Consider the following 20,496-nt stretch of genomic DNA (forward strand, 5'->3'; position numbering starts at 1 on the left):
TTCTCTATGATGCTGACAGTTGGACACAGTAACCCTAACTGTACGTGGGTCCCAAGGATATAGTGGTTCGGATGCCATGTGTTTTTGCCGTGTGTTACATGGAATCTAGTGGCTTTTGTCTCTATATATATATGTTCCAGAAAATGGGACAAATACCAGTCTATGATGACAGTCTTTTCATCCATGATCATGATGTCAAGAACCAAAATTCAGTCTATTAAATATTATATAAGTTGAATATGGGTCGATCCAAATATATATATATATATATTAATTCATGGACCAAATATTTGTTTTTAATTAGTACTTAAAAATTCTCTAAATGATCTCCTTATCATTTAGAGATTTAGTTGGTCAATTTTTTAATACATCATATACATGTGTATCACATGAGTAGTCATCATGTGAAGTTAGATGGAGTAGTATATTTATGTGAAATTATAACCTATATATTCAATAGTGATTATATTTCATGCATTTCGATTATTTAATCATATATACACACACACCATATATGTTGCAAGATAATCCCCAATATTATCTTTTAATATATCATGAATCTGAAAAGAAATTTGAGATAATTTATGCACTTATTATTAATCGGAAACAATATGAATGTAATTTGGGAGGAAATATTGAATCCTGATATTTCTATACAATGAAAGAAGAGGGCTATGGACTAACAATCATCATGCATGTAAGAGAACATGCATATACAATGGGACAAACATGAAAACAAAAAGTAATAATAAGAAAGGAAATGCTCATAGCACTACAAGGAATTCGGCTTTAAGCGGCGTTTTTACATTCCTCGCAAAACAAAACGATGCAAAAAGTCACTTTTTGCGACAGATTCGAAGTCGCCGTTGAATAATACCGTGCATGATTGAAAATAGCGCAGGTGAACAGTGACAATGTTTATCGCGACGACACATGTACATTTTACGTTGATTTTTCTGCCGCAACAAAAATTCATCTTTCCCGTCGCCGATGTTCTTCTTGAAAGGTCTTTTATTACGGCGATTTTTGAAGAAACGCCGCAATAAAACTTACATATATTTTTTCCCCTCGTGGTTTCCCATGCTGCCCATTCTCCCGTTGCTTCCCTGCTTCCTACCATCATCTTCCTCCCCCTGTTATTTTCCTTTCGATGTTCCCTTCCCAGATCGAAGATGCCTTCAACCTGTTATCATACTGAAGGCCGTTTGTTGAACCGAATCATAAGGTAGCCTTTAGAAAATCTCGAACCCTATCTCGTTAATTCTTCCAGTGTCTTCAATCTGTAAAACTTTTTAGGGTTTTGTGGCTTGTTTTCTCGAAATTGTTGTTTTATCTTAATTACACTCTATTCGGCACAGCTATCCTTCAAATATTGTCATGCCAAGACTGGTTCGGAAGGGTTCATGCCACCATTAGGCAAGATGGAAAGTAGAGCTCGATTTGTGGGAGGAGCGAGAATTGCCAAATATGACAGTTAGATCCTTCATTAAGGTATTTTTTTTCCCTGGAAAATAGTCATTGAATATTTAGATCCAATATATTGCCGATACTCTTGATGCATCCACGAATTGTGAGAGTCATGGAGTTAATTTGAAATCAATAACGTCATTAGAGACGTGGTGAAATTCTTGTGATCTTTGGTACGAGATGGGTTTGTAGAGTTGGGTTGCTGTAGAGTTGGGTTTGTAGAGTTTGGTTTGTGACATTATGTTTATCATTTTTATGAAATTATGTTTAGAAATTTTGCTAATTTTTGCTATTGGTTGTGATACATGATATACATCTCCTCATTAATTTCCCCATCTAAATACACCCAGTAGATGAATGAATGTCATGTATGCATGTGTGGAATTAATTTCGTGGCCTCACTTGATCCAAGGAGTGAGTGATAATTGATTGATGTACTCAGTAGTTGCCTAGACCAAAGCATAAAAGTAACTAATCCTATGCATTAGCTCATTTACTAACAATAGGTAATCATTCTGAAGAACTGAAATTGTTGTTCCCAGCAAAACTTAACTCATTTACTGACAATAGGCAATCACTCTCAAGAATTAACATGATTGGCCAAATGAAATAGTCAAATGCATATCGAACCAGCTCCTTTTCTCAGCGAGAAAATGAAGTAGTTTTTGAAGAACTCAAATGGCAAGGCATGATAAACACCAGGAAAAATATTTTAAGAATCTAATCTAATGAGTCATGTTCAATTATCTCAACCATGGATGCAATATTTTGGGGGAAAAGTTGCAGTAGATATAGGCAATCGAATATCAGTTTAGCACACTGGATAAAATATGAAATGCAACCGGGTACCAAGTGATATCAATAATTGCAGGAAAAGATAAGCATTTTTCCCAGTAAACACAGAGCCCAACCAAAACCCATATCATTTGTCTATTCAAGGAAAGGATGTGGAACATAAAAGTTAATCAAAGGAGGCAAAACAAAACCACTTTATACAAACAAGAAGAAAAAGAATAAGGGTTAAGTGAGTATGGAAATGAATGTTAGAAATGGAACTTACCAAGCAACGGTGGAAGTGAGGGTGAGCTTTGGTGCTAGGGCTTAGCATTGGGGGAAGGGGGGGGGGGGTGTAGGGTGGTTTTGATAAGAGATGATGAGAGTGCTTTGTAGATGTCATAGCGATAGTAGTAGTAGCAGGTATATATACTTTATTAAGTAAAGTCAAATTATCTCTCTCCTCAAAACACACACGGAAATGGAGGCCCTTTGGGTTTGGAGAGTAAACAAATTGTGCAAAGATCTTGAAGCTTCTAGTGAGTCTAGACCATTGGATGTAAAATAGGAGCAGTTTTGTTTGCCCTATGTTGGATCACTCTAGTATAACCTTTTTTCCTTTTTTCTCTTTTCTTTTTTGCGTGGCCTGTTTTAATGAGATTTTCCATGGAACTTAAAATGTTGTTGATGATTTTGGTTGGTGAAGTGCTGAGAGTGAGTTGCTCCAATAATATTGATGTCAAGTAAACATACTTAAATTAACCTTAGGTGAAGGCAGGCCTACTAATTGGGTGTGGGCTGGTCAACTTGGACTTGGACATGATCTAATATGTAGGGCTTTACTCTTAGGACACGTTAGGGTTGGGCTCAAATGGGAACAAAAAGTGGGGAGGTTTTGTATTTATTATAATGTCTGTTTCTTTTTCTGAGAGGCAAAAAGGTACGTATTACTTTGGGAACACACATTGTTGCCATGTATGAGGCGGCATAAAAATTACTTAGTACAAATACTACTACTTCTTTTTGCTCAAAGTACATATATGTCTTCCTCCTTGCATGCATGCAAAAACTCCTGGTTTAATAGGGCAGTAGTAGTACTGCTGTATGATAACTATATTGGAATAATAAAGAATTTCCGTTGTTCCTTGATTAAAGTATCAATGTAAAAAAATAATATATAATTTGTTGATCCCTTGTGCAGGGCCTACAGGCGTTGGTATTTCTCTTTGCTAAATTTGAAATCAACTTGACCTTGATGCTTTCCTATAACAAAGTATGTTTGATTAGGAGCAGACCAACTATTCAATGATTATGCTGATTGAGAAAATAAGACTCGTAAGTAGATAGCTTCCCACACTCTTGTTCTTTGTTTGTTACATACGAACTTTCATGCACACCTATGATGCTTTACTATAAAACTTACATTCACACTTGTTATCAGTGTAGTTCTGAGGTTAAGGTTTTTGTTATATTATTTTTTTGCCTTTCACTTGGATCTTTTGGCCACTGTGATGTTTACCCCATTTGAGAATTATACCCTTCCTTATAGTTAATCATATGGATTTTCCAAATATAATGTTGTAACACCCTGACCCAATCTTGCTCAAATTTTATTTTATTTGTATTTGTTTATTTTTAGTTCATTTTATTTTATTTTAGTTTCTTCGCACGTTATTTTTTTTTCTTCTCTTTCCGCACGTTTTATCGTTTCCGTCCACTCCATGCATGCACACACACAACTCTGCTTTCACTCCCACACACGTCTCCCTCATTTCTCTAGGGTTTTTTTTTTATCGCCAATATATATATATATATATATATATATATAGATACGTACCTGCTTGTTAGTTTACCAAGAATAGCCGCTAAACTACCACGACAATCTCCACCCACGCATGCGCAGAAGCAGCTCCATCCGAAAACCATCATCCACCACAAGCTGCCACCCTCCACAACCTCTAGGCAGTACCGTCGCTGTCTCTTTGCCTCCACACCCACGGCGTTAGACCACGTTCGCATCTTGTTATACGACCTCACCATCACAAAAGCCCACTCTCGTATGCGCTCAACCGAACGGAAATCACCCCGTGCGAGTTTCCCCTGCATGACAGAAGCCTTGGGCCTCTGCACAGCCCTTTGTGGAACCATAAGCCACTGTGCGCAGCCACACAAAGCCTCCGCTCAACGCCTCCCACTGTCTCTGTTGCAAACCACGAAATTTCCCCTGTTTTAGACAACCGAAACAGAGCAGTCATGGCTCAACCAACTCACCGCCCGTAAGCCACCACCCCACCTGTTGCCGCAGCTACAAGCGACGCCGACGCCCTAGCCACCCGTGATTGGAAGCTGCCCGGGTCAACGCCCAGCTCCAGACCATCACACGTCTCGCTGCATCACGGTGAGCCTTCGTTCTCTCTTTCTCCGTCTCTCCCTCACTCTCCGTCTACCTCACCGTGTTTCTCTCTTCCTCCCTCTCTCTTTCAGTGCGCTGCCGTCGGGACAACCTCCGCCCACCGCAACTCAACTCCTCCACGATCTCCTTCCCTCATGGGAGCTCCTGTCGCACGTCTTCCCTCACTCGTGAGTTTCGGAATTTATGGTTATAAGTACTGCAGTTACGTAAAGTTAGTGGGTAGGGGAAGATATTTATGAGATTACCATTTTTCCCTTAAGCCAATAGGATTTGAATGTATTTTGTTTTTAAAATGGGTTTTGTATGGGCTTTGTTTTAGGTTTGGGTTTGGTTTTATGTTCAGCTTGTATTTTACAAAAGCTTTTGTAGCTCAAACTTGTCTTTAATTGAAGTTGAGTTTGCAGATGGATTTATGTTTTATTAAGTGGATAATGAGGATTTCGGAAAGCTGTGGTATTTTAAGGTTATGAGGATTTTTAGGTATTGAAGGATTAAAATAGGTTATTTTAGAAACTTAGGATTAAATATCAAAGTATGTGAATAATTGGAAATTTACGAAATTTACTTGATTATTTGGTAGGTGACGATTGTTAATTATCGACATTTTGAGGAAAATTCTGAAAAGCTAAGGAGTCCAGGTAAGCGGGGTTCCTATGCTAGACTTTGCATTAAATAAAATGAACTGAGGTCCTTTTTGAAAAATATACATGTTTTGTTATGAAAAGAAATTTGAACTACCTCAGTTATTTGTTCTGCATTACTCATGAGATTCTGTTTAAGAAGAAAGTATTTTCTGTCATGACTGGTGTAGACATGAGCTTATATTTGACATTCTGTTTCTAAACTTTGAAAATGAGAGCGAATATGAAATTTGTGCATAAATTATGTTATGATATGATTTTGTTCTGTTTCGAAGATTTTTGTTCAGTACTCTGTTTGGATAAGACGTGATTTTTGAAAACCTTTAGCATGACTCTCTGATTCTGAATTTGATTCTGTTTCCGTTCTGTTCAGTTACGGCCCTGTCACGGGTGATAATAGTGGCATACGGCCCAACCACGGGTTACAATAGTGGATACGGCCCAACCACGGGTTATAATAGTGGATACGGCCCAACCACGGGTAATAATAGTGGATACGGCCCTGCCACGGGTTATAGTAGTGGTCTCTGTTTTGAGTGCACACCTTGGTGACATAGTGTTTTATGTTCTGCTTGGCTATCCGCAAATGCACAACCCTACCACGGGGGTTATACATGGGCTCTGTTCTGATATGATGATCTGATGATAATGATGATTATTTATGCTATGCCAAAGAATATTTTTTTTATGAGAATATTTCTAAATTTTCGCTCTGATATTTTTATAACATGTTTTGCTTCCGCACTCTGAAAATGAAAATATTTTGTTCTGCATTCTGATTTCTATAAATGCTCATGTTTATATACTGGTATATGTTCTCTGCTTACTGAGTTGTTGATAACTCACTCCTTATCTCCATATATTTTTCAGATGATTTTGATGGTTCAGTTGGAGAATAGGAGTAGGAAGTTTTAGCAAAGTGTGATGATCGAAGTGGAATAAGTACCTGAGGGTACAAGTGCTTATTTGATGAGTTAAGGATAATTTCGAGTTTTGGGGAGTTTTTAATTTATGTTATTAAGGTTTTCTTTATTATCCCCATGGAGGAATTTAGATATTTGGTTTAATTAACTGGATTAATTAAGTTGTATTATTTAAGTTGATTTTAGGTATTAAGAGTTAACTCTCCGGACCTCCAGGAACGGGGCGTTACAAATGTTGTAAAACCTAGCTAAGCTGAAAACTAATTTATACCGCAGTTTTGTTGTAAAAATTGTGGCAAGATTTTCCAAAGCACTTTTTTCCATGGGCCCTAGATTAATAAATGTTGAAGCGAAGTTGTCCAGTTGCTTGTTAACACTCCACATACTTTGTGTAAGCTTTCATCACTTAATGTTTGCATACATCTAGTTTTCAGCTAGCTAGATGTAGGTCGTTTTCATTAAAGTATCATGAAATTCTTATATCACTCAATTTTTAAGTCCACTGTGACACGTTGGTCCCTGCATTAGTGAGATGAGCTTTAGCTCTTGCGAGACCTACTGTTATTGTGTTACTATTATGCACAATAACCCCAATAAATATTTGACCAACAAAAGTTGATTTCTTATCTAGGAAATCTTTGATCACAGCCCCCAGGCCAGCTAACTCTTGACTCCAAACTCTTTGTATTTGGAGTCAGGTGGATCATTGTTATTATCAACAACTTGCTCCCTAATACTCTTGGGGAAAGGATCATTAATTAAGTTGTGAGCCCTTTTTCCTTTTGGATCGATGTGTTACTGAAATCCCCTTACGGTGAAGGTATATATTTTTTTTCCAGCAAGTGCTATATAATGTTGAAACCCTATTAAATATTCCTTTCATCCATTTTTTTTTGGTGAATACCTTCCATGCATCCATTAATCACCCCTATTTCCAGTTCAATCAATATATATTTTTCTTTTAATAGGGTGGATGGGATCTTCCATCAGTTAGGTCTGTGACTACATGTAGGAATTTGGTTCTTTTAAAATTACTAATTTTAAAAAAAATTGTATGTGGCTAATAAGTGGTTCATCTAGTCTTAACACTTGTTGTTCATGTGAGTCACATTATGTCCTAAGAAACAATTTGGACAGCATTATAAATGTTTGTTTATCATGTGTCGATAAAAAAATTAAATAAATATTCACATGTAGAAACAAAAGAATACTGGTTTAAAACCTGGCCTGTGAATGCCAAACACTGCCACACCTTGGCTTATTATGACGAAACTTACGGGTATGTCTCTTTATGGCTAAGTGTGACATATAGAGATGACAATTTTGTCTAATAGGGCAGCTTTCTCTACTAATGAAATAGAGTCCTGTGTCAATTGTATTATTTACATTGCACGTGAATCTGTTTGTTCTTTGTTTAACAGTACAGGGTGTTCAACTGGCTTGGGTCATATAGTTGACCCTAGTATATTGGAATATTATGAAAGATCCCCTTTCATAAAGTTGCAATCAAAATGTGGGCCTAACCACGTTCATGCTGTTCAATCTTTGGTAGGTGATTCCTTACCAAAACATTAGCTGCATTGTGCCATTAGGACTATCTTCCCCCTTCTATATGTCTTATTAAGCGCAACTTCTATGTCTTCTAGATGGACAAGAGTTGGATGGAAATTAATGATCGACTTATGTAAGCACAATACACTGAAGGGGTTGAACAGTTCCTCACACTAGCCTAAAGCCACGTAGTTGGAAGTGACTGCATTCGGTGTCCATGCCGTTCGTGCTACAATAATATCTTCCTACCTATAAGCGAGGTTGAAACCCACTTGTTCATAAATGGGATTAACCCAAATTACAAGCACTAGATATTACATGGGGCGGAGGAAATTTTGGATGTTAGTGATGACCATGATGGTGCCTCACCTAGTTATGAAGATGAATACATTGATGACATGGAGCAGATGTTAGATGATATTAGGGAAGGTACGTTCATGGATGCACCCTTAGAGGACACCGAACCTGGACCTCAGCCAAGCATAACCGAGCCTACGCCATCCCTGCCATTTGAAAAACTATTGGATGATGCCCATCGTCCACTATTCGACGGGTGTAAAAAGTTTTCAAAGCTCTCATTTATTGTCAAGTTACTGCTTTACTATGATGGGGTACATACATATGATGCCAGCACGAAGGAAACATTTAGATTGCATGCTGCTTTACTATGAACAATAAATGACTTTCCTGCATATGGTAATCTGTCAGGATGGTCAACTAAAGGAAAATGGGCTTGTCCTTCATGCAATGCAGGAATGGATTCAAGTTGGTTGAACTGTGGCCAAAAGCACACTTACATGGGACATCGTCGATTTTTACCGGCAACCCACATATACTTATATAAATATATACATATTTAATACTAACATATTGTATACATATATTTATAGATATATTATAGTATACATATAGTATACTATATATGTATACTATAATATATATATATATATATTAATATATATAAATATTAGTAATACTATTAGTAGAGTGTATATGAACAAATGTATAGAAATATATTTATCAAAATTAATATATATTATAATACCAAATAACTATAGACTATACCAATGCTAATAGTAATAGTAATACTAAATACTATATTATAGTGATATTAATACTAACATATTAAGTTAACTATACTATTATACATATATTATACTCTAACTCTTATAATATTTTAATATATACTAGTAATATATATTATATTATTATAGTGTTACTACTACATATAGTGTGTATATATATATACATATATTATAGTGATACAGTGATACTAATACTATATGTTATACATTATGGAATATAATAATACATTGATAACATTATTTCATACATAATTATAAATATATTATATATAATATGAAAAATATTTTATATAATATTAAAAATTAAAACACATGATCAAACAAATGTTCAAAAATTTATTAATTAGGGCGCGAATCTTGTTGCCCACCAAGTGGCATGGGTCTTGTTGCCCGCCAAGGGGCGCGGGTCTTATTGCTCACCGAGGGGCATTGGCCTTGTTGCCCGCTGAGGGGCATTGGCCTTGTTGCTCGCCAGGGGGTGGCAAGATGCACTACAGTTGTGTTGGCCATAGTGTTGTAGTGGAGTTATGGTTTCGATTTGTTGGGTGTAGAAGTTTAGAGCTTGTTGGGGGTCGTGCAGTATGCCTCCAGCGTTCAATTGTTTTTGTCATGCTCGCTTTTGGATCCACTTCCTTCCTGATCTCTTCTAGTAAGTCTAAGTGCTATTTGACTTTGCTTATTGCCTCCTCAGCTCTAAGAGAGCTTGCAACGTGTCTTTAACATTCACAAAATCGTCTGCTCGATCTATGAACTCCTTTAAGGTGGATGGAGTTCTCCTAGCTAACTCAGCCATGAACAGGCTTCGAGGCCAGATGCCCCCTAGGAGGGTGATCAAGGAGATCTTCTCATCTTGGTCATCCATAGTGAGTCTTTCTTTGTTGAAGCGCGTCAAATAGACTTTCAAGCTTTCTCCCTCATTTTGTTTTATGGTTAGCATATAAGTGGCTGGTCTATGCCACCTTCTACTTGCCATAAATTGTGTAAGGAATTGCTTTGCCAACTCCCCAAAACTGCTAGTAGATCCGGGACGTAGGGTCACATACTAGCCTTGTGCTATCCCTTTCAACGTCAATGGGAAAGCATGACAAGCTACTTCCCCAAGGAAGCCGTGAAGGGTCATATGTGCCTTGAAACTTTCAAGGTGATCAAAGGGGTCCTTGGATCTGTCGTACAAGTTGATCTGTGAGCATCTGTAGGGGTACCGTTATGACTTCCTCGCTGTAAGGAAGATTTGACGAGTAAGCAGCTACTCCACAGAAGAGGAACCACCCATCCTCTTCACCATCTCCTCGTACTTGTCAACCAGATTGCCCAAGTCATCATGCAACCTTTTCTTCTCTATCTCTTCGATGTTTACACCTTATGCACTATGCGCATCTCCTTCAACCTGCCCATTTTGGATAGTAGGGGGGCCGTCTTTCTGTCATTTCAGTTCTTCTTTCTCTTTTTGCAGTTGCTCGACAACTTCCATCACCTGCTTCATTTTTTCCTCAGCTTCTGGCAATCTCATTTCTACATCTGCCATGCTTGCTTCTGGATCATGGTTTGCGTGTTATTGCGTAATGGTTGGCATATGAAAATCACGTTGAAGTCTGTAAAGATCCTACAGACGGCACCACTGTAAAGGATGTGTTTCACACTATCAACCACACGGATGACCTGCAATAAAAAAAGAGGCAGCACTGGTTGCCCTGGGGACACTCCAATGCTTAAGTTAGAATTATAACACAAGAGTAAGTGTTTAAAGTAGTGAAGTAATCAAGTTGAGTGTTTGTTACCTCCCGTAGGCTATTTATAGAAGTTATTTCCTTGTGAAGTATTTTCCTTTTAGGAGAATGAGTCTCTCTCCTCTTAGGAGTCTGAGTCACCTCTCTCTTAGGCGTCTGTGTCATTTTCCTGTTAGAAGTCTAAGTCCACTTGTCCTATCTCTTTTTGGTTTTATCTCTTAGCTTGATTTTCGACCTTATTTCCTAGCTTGATTATAGGTTGCAAATTTGACCCCTACATTGTTCTTATAATTTCTTGAAACACAATGTTATTTTTGCAAAGCTATACTATGTGTACATGTCTTCAAAGGATATATATATATATATATATATATATATATATATATTCATGCGCGCATGTATAAGCCTATTATTTGGTAGCCCCCTTTTATAAGAAATCTCACATTTTGACTTTTATGACGGATGAAACTGTCACAAAAAAAAGAAGCAAATTATCACAAAAAATAAGCAAATTGTCACAAATACTTCCAACTGTCACCAAAAAGGCATCACGAAAAGTAATTTGTGACGGTTTATTATTTAACCATCGCAAAAAGTATTTTTTTTGTGATGGTTGGAAGTCTTCCATGAGATGTAACATTTGAACGTGAAGTTTTTTTGTGATAGCTAAAATCCATTACAGAAAGTAATGTTCGCATGCAAAAGACTAACCTTCGAATGTTAACTCTACTGATTAACATTCGAAGTGACTTATGTTCGACCGTTTTGTTGAAATTTGTAGTATTATGTTCGAACGTTGATTCGAATGTGAAGCCATGTTCAAACATTTGTTTTTTACATTCGAATGTACTTATCAGAAATATTAATTTCATAAAATTAAAAAGGATAAAAATTGTATCATATTACACTCTAAATATAACAACTAATAATGTCTTATAGAGTTGCAAAATTAGACGATAACAGTTTCTAATAATGATAATGATATATTCATTTTCTCTTCTTTTCTCACTCACCGCGATCTTGCTGAAGTGACATAACACGTTCCATCTGGACCAGTATCTCCCTCTGTACTTGCTCTTGAATTTCAATGCGTATTCTCTCCTCCTGGTCTCTTTGTCGCTTATGCAAATGTGCCTCTAAATCAAATTGTCGTGATAAGAGAGACTCCAACTTCTGCTGTCTCGACTTCATCTGCTCAATTTTTTGGTATGCTGCATCTAAATCTTTGGTAAAATTATTAATTTCCGAAGTCGAGGTCATGGAGGATGAACCGACACGCTTGAAAGATCGTCCCAAACCTCTTACCAAACCAGACTTGCTTTTGAGTACTTTCGTGAATATGTCCATGTCACTAGGAGATGATTCCTCAGAGACTGACAGATCGACAAACAGATTGCGGCTGTAGAGGAGACTATCGCCAAGATTGCCTATTGTGTAGATATTCTGAATGAAAAGGTCACGACATTGATTGAGGAGTTCCGCAGTACATGATTTGTGAACAACACATTGATCTGAGTGTTGTTTACAAAATTTTATCATATTTTGTTCTTTGTTTTTATTATATGTAATGAATAATATTATTTAATATATTTACTGTTTTTGAATTTCCATTCTCAATTTATTTTATTGTTAGCTTATCTAACTTTAATATTAAATCATTGAACTTTAATTCTCAATCTTTTTTAATTTGAAATATCCAACTTTAATATTAAATCAATTAATGTTTGAATGTGAATCACTAATGTTCGAACGTTGGCGTAAAAAATTTACACTTTTGCACGTAAGTAGCCTCAACATTCGAATGTCTAGGGCCCATTCGAACGTGAATATGTATACATTCGAACGTAATGCAATTTGTCGACTACCTTTAGGGATGGTTTCCACGAACCGTTACAGAAAATATTTTTGTGGTAACAGTTTGAGGCCTGTCACAATTGCTAAATCGTCACATAAACTCATTTATATTGTAGTGTATTATTCTTATGACAAATGCATGAGATTGAACAAATGAAACAAATGAATGGATGTTATCGATATATGTGTATATATATAGTATCTCTATATATATAGGAATGGATGAATGCATGTTATAAAATGTTTAAAAAGGGCAGTGAGAATACCGCACCAAATTAGAAGGGTAGATTGGGATGTGGAACTGGCTCACTGACTATGCGCCTCTGGAGAGAATGCCTCCAATACCTAAGTTAGGAATTGGAAAGTAGGGATCTTGAAGAAGACTGTATTTCACTTGGAGGAGTATTTACATAAGATAGAATGCATTCATTTTGTGTTGGGATCATTCGCTTCTCAGGAAAGTGTCTTTACGGAGCAAACCTTACGATGGGATATATGTGTTCTGCAGGCACATGTCTCTTACAAGAAGAGTAATGCCAAAAGGAGATATCAATGGAAACTGGGATGACTCAGCTTGGTGGCGGTACGCTTATAATGGGCACATCTCTATCCTGCCAGCTGGTGCATTTGTTCCCTATTTAGCCGCAATCCTCCCTCGCCTTCCCTTATACGGCCGACATCCTTGCACCCAGTCCTATAGTCGTTTCGTCTATCTTTGCTCACCTACGATGCACATTTCTACCCAACATTAAGAATGGAAAAGAGGACTATCTCTAACTACACTTATTATATGGTACTTTTTAAGTGACTCTATTTCAAGTGATTGAAATATAAAACTATTCAAAATGTGTCACATAAATGAATAATAACATTGTTAATTGACTGTTTCACGTCAACACTACCATATAAAAAATATTGCTCATTATAAAAATCTTTGGTTGAAATTTTTGTTAATTCCAAATTCAAAATTCAAAACCGAGGAAAATTAAATTAACTCGTTTCCATTTCGAGATTATCTCGCACCCATTTATATCTCTTCCCTTTCTTAAGATCAATCTCCTTTGTTTTGATAAAAGCGTTGTAAAATCCCGATCATATATTTAAAAACAAAAGACTAAAGTGCTCGCAAATTCATATGCTAATATTCAAAGTGTCTCCAGTTGTGCACTACATATAGTATAATATCATCTCATCTCATCTCAACTCAAAAGACTAGTGCATGCATATTGTTTGAAGATATATGACATCATTCCATAATCTTGACTAATGCTATTTATGGAGAATACGGAGATGACGTATCTAATTATAGAAGTCCTGATTATATCTGATTTTGTAATGTTAGGATTAATGGCCAAGTACGTAACTGATCTATTTCAGGACTAACATTCTGTATCAATATTTTATTTTAATAAAATAATTTTTATTTTGATAATTACATAAACATATAGACTAGCTAATTAATCGCAGTTATATAGCATGCCAAACTTTGTTTTTCCGCATATTTGACTAACCATTCCTTAGAAAGTATTGTTAAAAGATCATATATTTATCCAACAAATTTCAGTTTAACTTAATTAAAACTAATTAATCCCATGTGGCCTCTACGCTCTTAGGGAGTAAAAGTACTAGTTGGAGCACCGGTTTTACGAGGGTAAAAGCAGTATGTGTCTGGTGATAAACTTACAAAACTAATAATTAGGGTTGAGCACTGACCAAGTCGGAGTCGGAATCTCCTAAATTAGACTCCGAATCCGACTTTGTCGGACCTCCAATTCCGACTCGGACTTGTATATCCTCTGATCCGACTCCGATTCCGACTTGTCAGAGCGGAGTTGGATTTGGCATTGTTTGGATATTTTTAGCTTTATATTGGGCACATTTAAAAAAAAAAACAAATTGTAGGCTTTCAAATTTCAATTCTCTCAAAAAGTTATAATTTAAAACTAAATCATTCATTGTTATTTACTCTAATTTTGTTAGAAACATAACCAAAACTGAAAAACTAAATCATTTGCTACAAATTAAAAAAAAAAAAAAAACCAAAATTACAACTAATCACTACTGATTTACTACAGCTTACAAGCCAATGCTTAAACATAAAAAAAAGTAAAAAACTAAACCATTCACTCAAAAATTAATACAAGCCAAAACTAAAACATAAGTTACATAACCAACAACACAAATTAAAACCAATTGCATGTTCTCATTCCAACAATAAACAAAACCAAATATTGGGGGCCTTTTCCCATTCCAAGTTGTGGTGAAACACAACCAGCCTCCCAAATTAGCCAACCAACACATCATACATCATCCATTATCCATCATCCATCATAATGTTATTTCTTCCCAATTACAACAACATTTTCTAAGCTCCCATTTCCAACAACAACAAAACAACTTTTTTATGCCAACCAAATTAAATGTTCCCATCTCAAATTTCCAACAAGTTAACAACAAAAGAAATAAAATTCAAGTGCCATTCCAAGTTGTGCCTGAATAAAAGAGGACAATATTAGTAAGGAAATAAAATAGGTCCACATAAATTTATAAAAATAATGAAATAAAATTGAACAAAGAAGAATTACACAATTTCACAAATTCACCTCAAATCTCAATCATCTTCATGTAGTATATTTGCCACATCGGTGGTTAATTCTACATTAAGATATTAAATATAAAGATTAGTATAAAGATGACAAAATCAAGATATATAACAAAAATTGAAAAAAAAAAATCTTTAAATATATTACTTGAGTCTAACTTATAGTTGTTTACATCATCAATTGTATCCAAATAACTTTGACTCAAGCATATAGGAGTAGACTTCAACTAGTTTTGCGCACACACAAGAGCCTCTACAGTGCTAGGAGCCAAAGAACGTCGAAACAAATCCAGGACATGGCCCCCTATGCTAAATGCTGACTCAGATGCAATGGTGATGATTGGAATGGCCAAGATATCTCTTGCTATTATTAGAGCAAGAACCGGATATTTGGTGGAATTGATCCTCCACCAATTTAAAATGTCGAAACTTTCCGTAGGAACCTCAACATTCTCAAAAAAATACCGTTCTAGTTCTGATTTACAGTCCATCAAGGTTACTTCGAAGGGATCAATTATACAGTTACTCCACATTGATGTGCTACTCTCATTACGAGTGTGAGACATAGTTGACTGAGACCCACTTGCACACCCATCACCAAACATAACATACTTTTTATTCAAGAATTCCATATCACTCTTGAGGAGTTCAACAAATGCATTACTGCCCAATGTTTAATTGAACCAAATGCTTGAGTAACCAATTTTTACCGTGGATCGAGAATGGCAGGAATAAACAATAACCTGTTTATCTTTTGAAGATCTCCCAAATATTTATCATACTTTATTTTCTTTCTAAAATCCATTGAACTCAATCGTTGATTACTATTGTTACAAAAACTCTTCAAGTTTTCATGAATATTAAAAAGCTCATGAAAATACAGATTCGATGTAACATATAGTAGACCAAAAATACACAATGTGACATTATAAAATACATAAAGAAACTTCGCAAACTTTCTAGTGGTCTCCCAATCATCAAATCCAAGGGCTCCTAAAGCCTTTTTCCCAAGCCCATCCTTTGACAAATAAACTTCTGAGTAGGGATTCTCATCAAACAGAAGTTGGAAGGTTTTTTTATACTTCTCAACCACGTCCAACTTAAGTAGGAAGGTTATCATTCTCTCCTAAGAATAACCTCATATAACTCCTCATTACCGTAAAACAAGAAGGAATGGAAAACCTAGGATCAAGGGGTTTATTGTAGCCTTAAACCCTTGGCCCTTAACAACCCTAAAAGTTAACTGATCCACTATCACCATCCTAGTAAGGGTAGCCCTAATTTTCTTCTCAATACTTTGTCATCCCTAGATTTTTCTCCCCTTCCCCTCCTTTAACTCTTGCCTCCGGAGTCAAGAATGTTTTACTCTTTTCCAATTTACTCTTATGGTTTTTAGGGCAAATGTGGATGTGTGCTCTCATGGCTGAAGTGCCTTGCCTTTGGGATAACATTTCCACAACCTCCCACAATGGTTACAAACTGTTTTAGATTCTATGGGATCACAATCAGACACTTTTGTGAAGTGATCCCATACTTCAAACATATTATTGAAGTTTCTACTACCTGGTGGAGGGCGGGGGTAGAATGGAAGGTAGTAGGAGTGCCTACCAAAGAGTCTAATAGTTCACTAGACTCTTCGATTATGGGAGCCTGGATAGGTTATTATAGTTGTCCTTTTGAAAAAGATGCAGAGGTGGACGGACGTAGGTGTGCTTATGCCTTCACAATTAATGATTTAAGAACTAGAACACAACAGACAACAAAAGAATACGCTTAATCATACAACACAAAAGCAGCCCCAAATTATCTGGTTAATCATAAAAAACAACCCCAACCTTACATATGATCGACTTGCAACAAATTCACATATTACAAATTCACACAACATAATAACAACCCCAAAGTTTCAAGTTAATCATTCAAAACAGCCCTAAACAACCAGGTTATTGACTAACAACAAATTCACATAATATAGATCCCATAGCACAAAACAACCCCAAAAAGTTCACATAGTTTGGTGTTATCTAATTAGCTTTGAATCCTATTTCACTACAACATAACCTAGCTTTTGCTGCGGTTTTTTTTCCCGCGGCTGGTTTTGGTCACAAATTAGCACCAACTATAGAACATCGAATGCTATTCCGTCGCTTAAGTAGATCGCTAGAAATTAAGAGTTTTTGCGGCGTAGTGAGGCGCAACTAATGAGGTCGCTGCAAATGGATTGAGTTTATGCCTCGCTTTTCCCGGTTGTCGAAGGTTTATATTATTTGTTGCAGTACACTGTCGCCAAAAATAAGGTAATGCATAAATATTTTTCAATGAGATTTTGCGGCAAGTATAATTACGCCATTAAACATTGATGGCTGTGATTTTCCTTACGGCCACCAAAATCGACACAACAAGAATTACCTGATGCGGTGAAAATCTAGTCGCAATGAATAAATGGAGCTATTGCGGTGATATCATGATCGCTGCAACAACAACTAACCCGAATATTTGTTGCGATGATTGTAGAATTCGGTTTATTAGCGGCGAAAACACATGTGCCGCAAAAACTTTGTTATACACATGTAGCAAACTCAACAGAAAAATGAGCAAACTGTAGCAAATTTTCCCCTGCTGCACTGACAAAGCTCTCTCGACGTGTTGTTGCGCCGCCACTCTTGGGACCATGAACCTTTGCTGCGCCGTCGTCTCCTCACCGGCAAACCAACACTCCGACGCTAATTGCTTTCCTCGTCGAGTCTGGTAATTGATGGGCCCTCTCTCTCTCTCTCTCTCTCTCTCTCTAATGATGACTTGTTCGACCCTTTCACTCCCTAGGCTGCCCCACCGGGATTTGGATCCTCACCGTGTTGCCATAGTAGCCCATGCCTTTTTGTTCACAAACTTCAAATTAATTGAAAATTGATCAATTTTCAAACCCGCATTTCAAAATTATATACTTGTTGTATTTTCTTATCTTTTTAAGTTGCCGAGTTCGTTGAGATTTCCAGTGATTATTGTATACTTCCAAGTGTTGGCAGTGCAGTAATTGTGTGTTTGCTCGAGATGGACATGCTGATAAGTTAATAACTGAAAAGTATGTCTATTGCATCTCTATCTTTACTTTTATGCTTCTTTTTCTTTGACTCCATGCAAAAAAGTATGTCTCAATTTGATAATTGCATCTCTTTATTTGCTAAATTTTTGGAGATCCTATTTTTTTTATTCAAAGTGAGTTTATGTTTGTGTTGAGAAGATACCAAAATAGTGATACCCATAGGCTGATAGAGGAGTAATTGATAGGGGAATACCACTAGATTATAGGTTGTTTCAGACTTTTTAGAATATCATTCACGTATCATAGTCTTCAATCTATGTAATTATTGTTTTATCTTAGTTTTTTTATTTGTTGTTGTTTTGATGGATCAATGTTATTTGTTATGGCTTGATAGGTGATACGATATATATATATACTACTACAAACATGTTTTAATTTTGGCTCATACCAACATAACAACTTATGAAAATGAATGGAATATTAATGTAAAGAAGGAAGCTGGGGCCTGATCTTAATTATATATAACAGATTAAAGTCCTTTTAGTTTGAGAGAGATCAAAGGGGTCCAAGGCATTTGGACAAGCAATAAGACTAGGAGCCACACTCATGGTATATTATATAACACTATACCCGTATAGCCTAGCATGTTAGAGAAAGCATTGATCATGATCTTAACACGTGACATATATATGAGATTGAAGGACTTCTCCATTGTCTAGTTCAATTATTAGATCTGTCCATTGTTTCTATCCTCTTAACGTAAAGTGTCTTATGTGGCGTGTCAGAGAATTTTTTAAATGCTATGCTTCTTATATGTTTTTGGCATGTTAGAGTCATATACAAAATTAGCTATGACGTATTAAAAAGTTCTTCTCAATAAGTTTCAAAAATATTAATTTCTTTGTTCTTATATTAATTAATTAATCATTTTAGCAACCTAGCTTAATCATTTCACTGATTTGCTTAAGGTTTCATTCATTTTGCATAATCGATTGAGCTGAAAAATGGACAAGAATTAGATGCACGTGCCAAATAGGTTTACCTCACGTAACTTCTGTGAAGGGATAGATAATCTCCTCACCATGGCAAAAGTCTATGCACCTAGACGAACTACCATCAGGTGTCCATGTTGGAGATGCAGTAATAACCTATTCCTACCATTCAATGAAGTTAAAGATCATCTATTCATGATAGGTATTGATCCAAGTTATACACATTGGATATTTCATGGGGAGGGTGACAGTTGGAGTGTGAGTTCGTCAGACGGTGATGACAATACTACTTGTGAATCTCATAATTTCATTGATGATATGGATGAGATGATAGAGGACACCCGGGCTGCATCATTCTTTGACCATGCTTTCGTTGAACATGGCAGTACTTCAGAGCCCACCATGAGTGATCGGCAATGGAAAACATTTGACTAATTGTTTGACGGTGCAAGACGTCCACTGTATCCAACTTGTGAGAAGTTTTCTAAGCTCTCATTTATAGTCAAGTTGCTTCATATAAAAAATGAATGTAATATAATTTGATGTCATGATTTAATTTTCTGTTTATTAAAAACAGAAAACCCACAGATTCCTGATATAATTGCTTTGTCACACTCATGGGACCTGATTTTATACCCCAACACATTACTTGCTGACTTTTGGGAGCTAAGCTTTTCTTTGAAGTATACAAGGGGGTTGAGTAGATGCTTTGAGATGTGCTACTTTTATTGATACAAGTTTTCAGGCTCTAGTAGATGCTTTGAGATGTGCTGATTCATGCTATAATATGATAGCAAATGTAAAGTTATGCAATTTAATAATGGCTATGGGTGGTTAACATCATGTTGTTTTTATAAGTTTAAACAGTCTTGTTGCCTAAGCGTTATATATGTTGGTTTGCCGAAAGAAGCAATAAGCATGGGTAAGGACATATTTTTAGTTGTCCGCATCACTTGTTGTCGTTTGAAGTGAAGTTGAAGATGTTCACAGTAATGGCGTGAGACCTCACATGATATTTGAGTACTTATGGTTTATTGTATAGATGGTGTTGTAAACTGCTAGTATGATGAAATAATGTTGAGAATAGGGCATTTGTGTACGTGTGATGCTTCATATTCCAATATATTGATTATGTATAGTGATTTTTAACTACCCAACATTGAGAAATGATACTTGCAGTCGTGAGTGTGAAAGTGTCGTGCAGTCGCTTTGAAAAAAGTGAATGAATATGGGATCCACATGAAAAGAAATTAATTTTTTAATAGTGGACCCCACTCTTTTTCAAAGCGACTGCACGGCGTTTGCGCATTCCATGACTGTATGTAGCATTACTCCTCATTATGATAAATACATGCAATCTTCCACTATACAGATGTATAAATCAATTCCTTTTAAACACTATTTTGTATGAATAGTGTGAAGGT

General features: G+C 36.2%; 1 protein-coding gene across 5 annotated transcripts; it reads left to right on the forward strand.

Moving 5' to 3' along the window:
* Positions 1-1,089: 1,089 nt before the first annotated feature.
* LOC109005196 lies at positions 1,090-20,262 on the forward strand. 5 transcript variants are annotated; one of them, XR_001998428.2, is made up of 6 exons: positions 1,090-1,225; positions 1,359-1,491; positions 3,443-3,576; positions 4,145-4,639; positions 4,726-4,821; positions 5,235-5,292. XR_001998428.2 is itself a non-coding variant. In XM_035687875.1 (4 exons), the coding sequence occupies exons 2-4, from the start codon at positions 1,468-1,470 to the stop codon at positions 19,505-19,507; spliced, it is 315 nt and encodes a 104-aa protein (XP_035543768.1). In that variant the 5' UTR covers positions 1,090-1,225; positions 1,359-1,467; the 3' UTR covers positions 19,508-20,262. The 5 variants fall into 5 exon arrangements, 1 of the variants encoding a protein (XP_035543768.1); XR_001998436.2 differs by lacking the exons at positions 4,145-4,639; positions 4,726-4,821; positions 5,235-5,292 and adding an exon at positions 19,275-20,262; XR_001998438.2 differs by lacking the exons at positions 4,145-4,639; positions 4,726-4,821; positions 5,235-5,292 and adding an exon at positions 12,944-13,329.
* The last annotated feature ends 234 nt before the right edge of the window (positions 20,263-20,496 follow it).

Source organism: Juglans regia, chromosome 2, assembly GCF_001411555.2.
Source record: "Juglans regia cultivar Chandler chromosome 2, Walnut 2.0, whole genome shotgun sequence".
NCBI classification, from domain to species: Eukaryota; Viridiplantae; Streptophyta; class Magnoliopsida; order Fagales; family Juglandaceae; genus Juglans; species Juglans regia.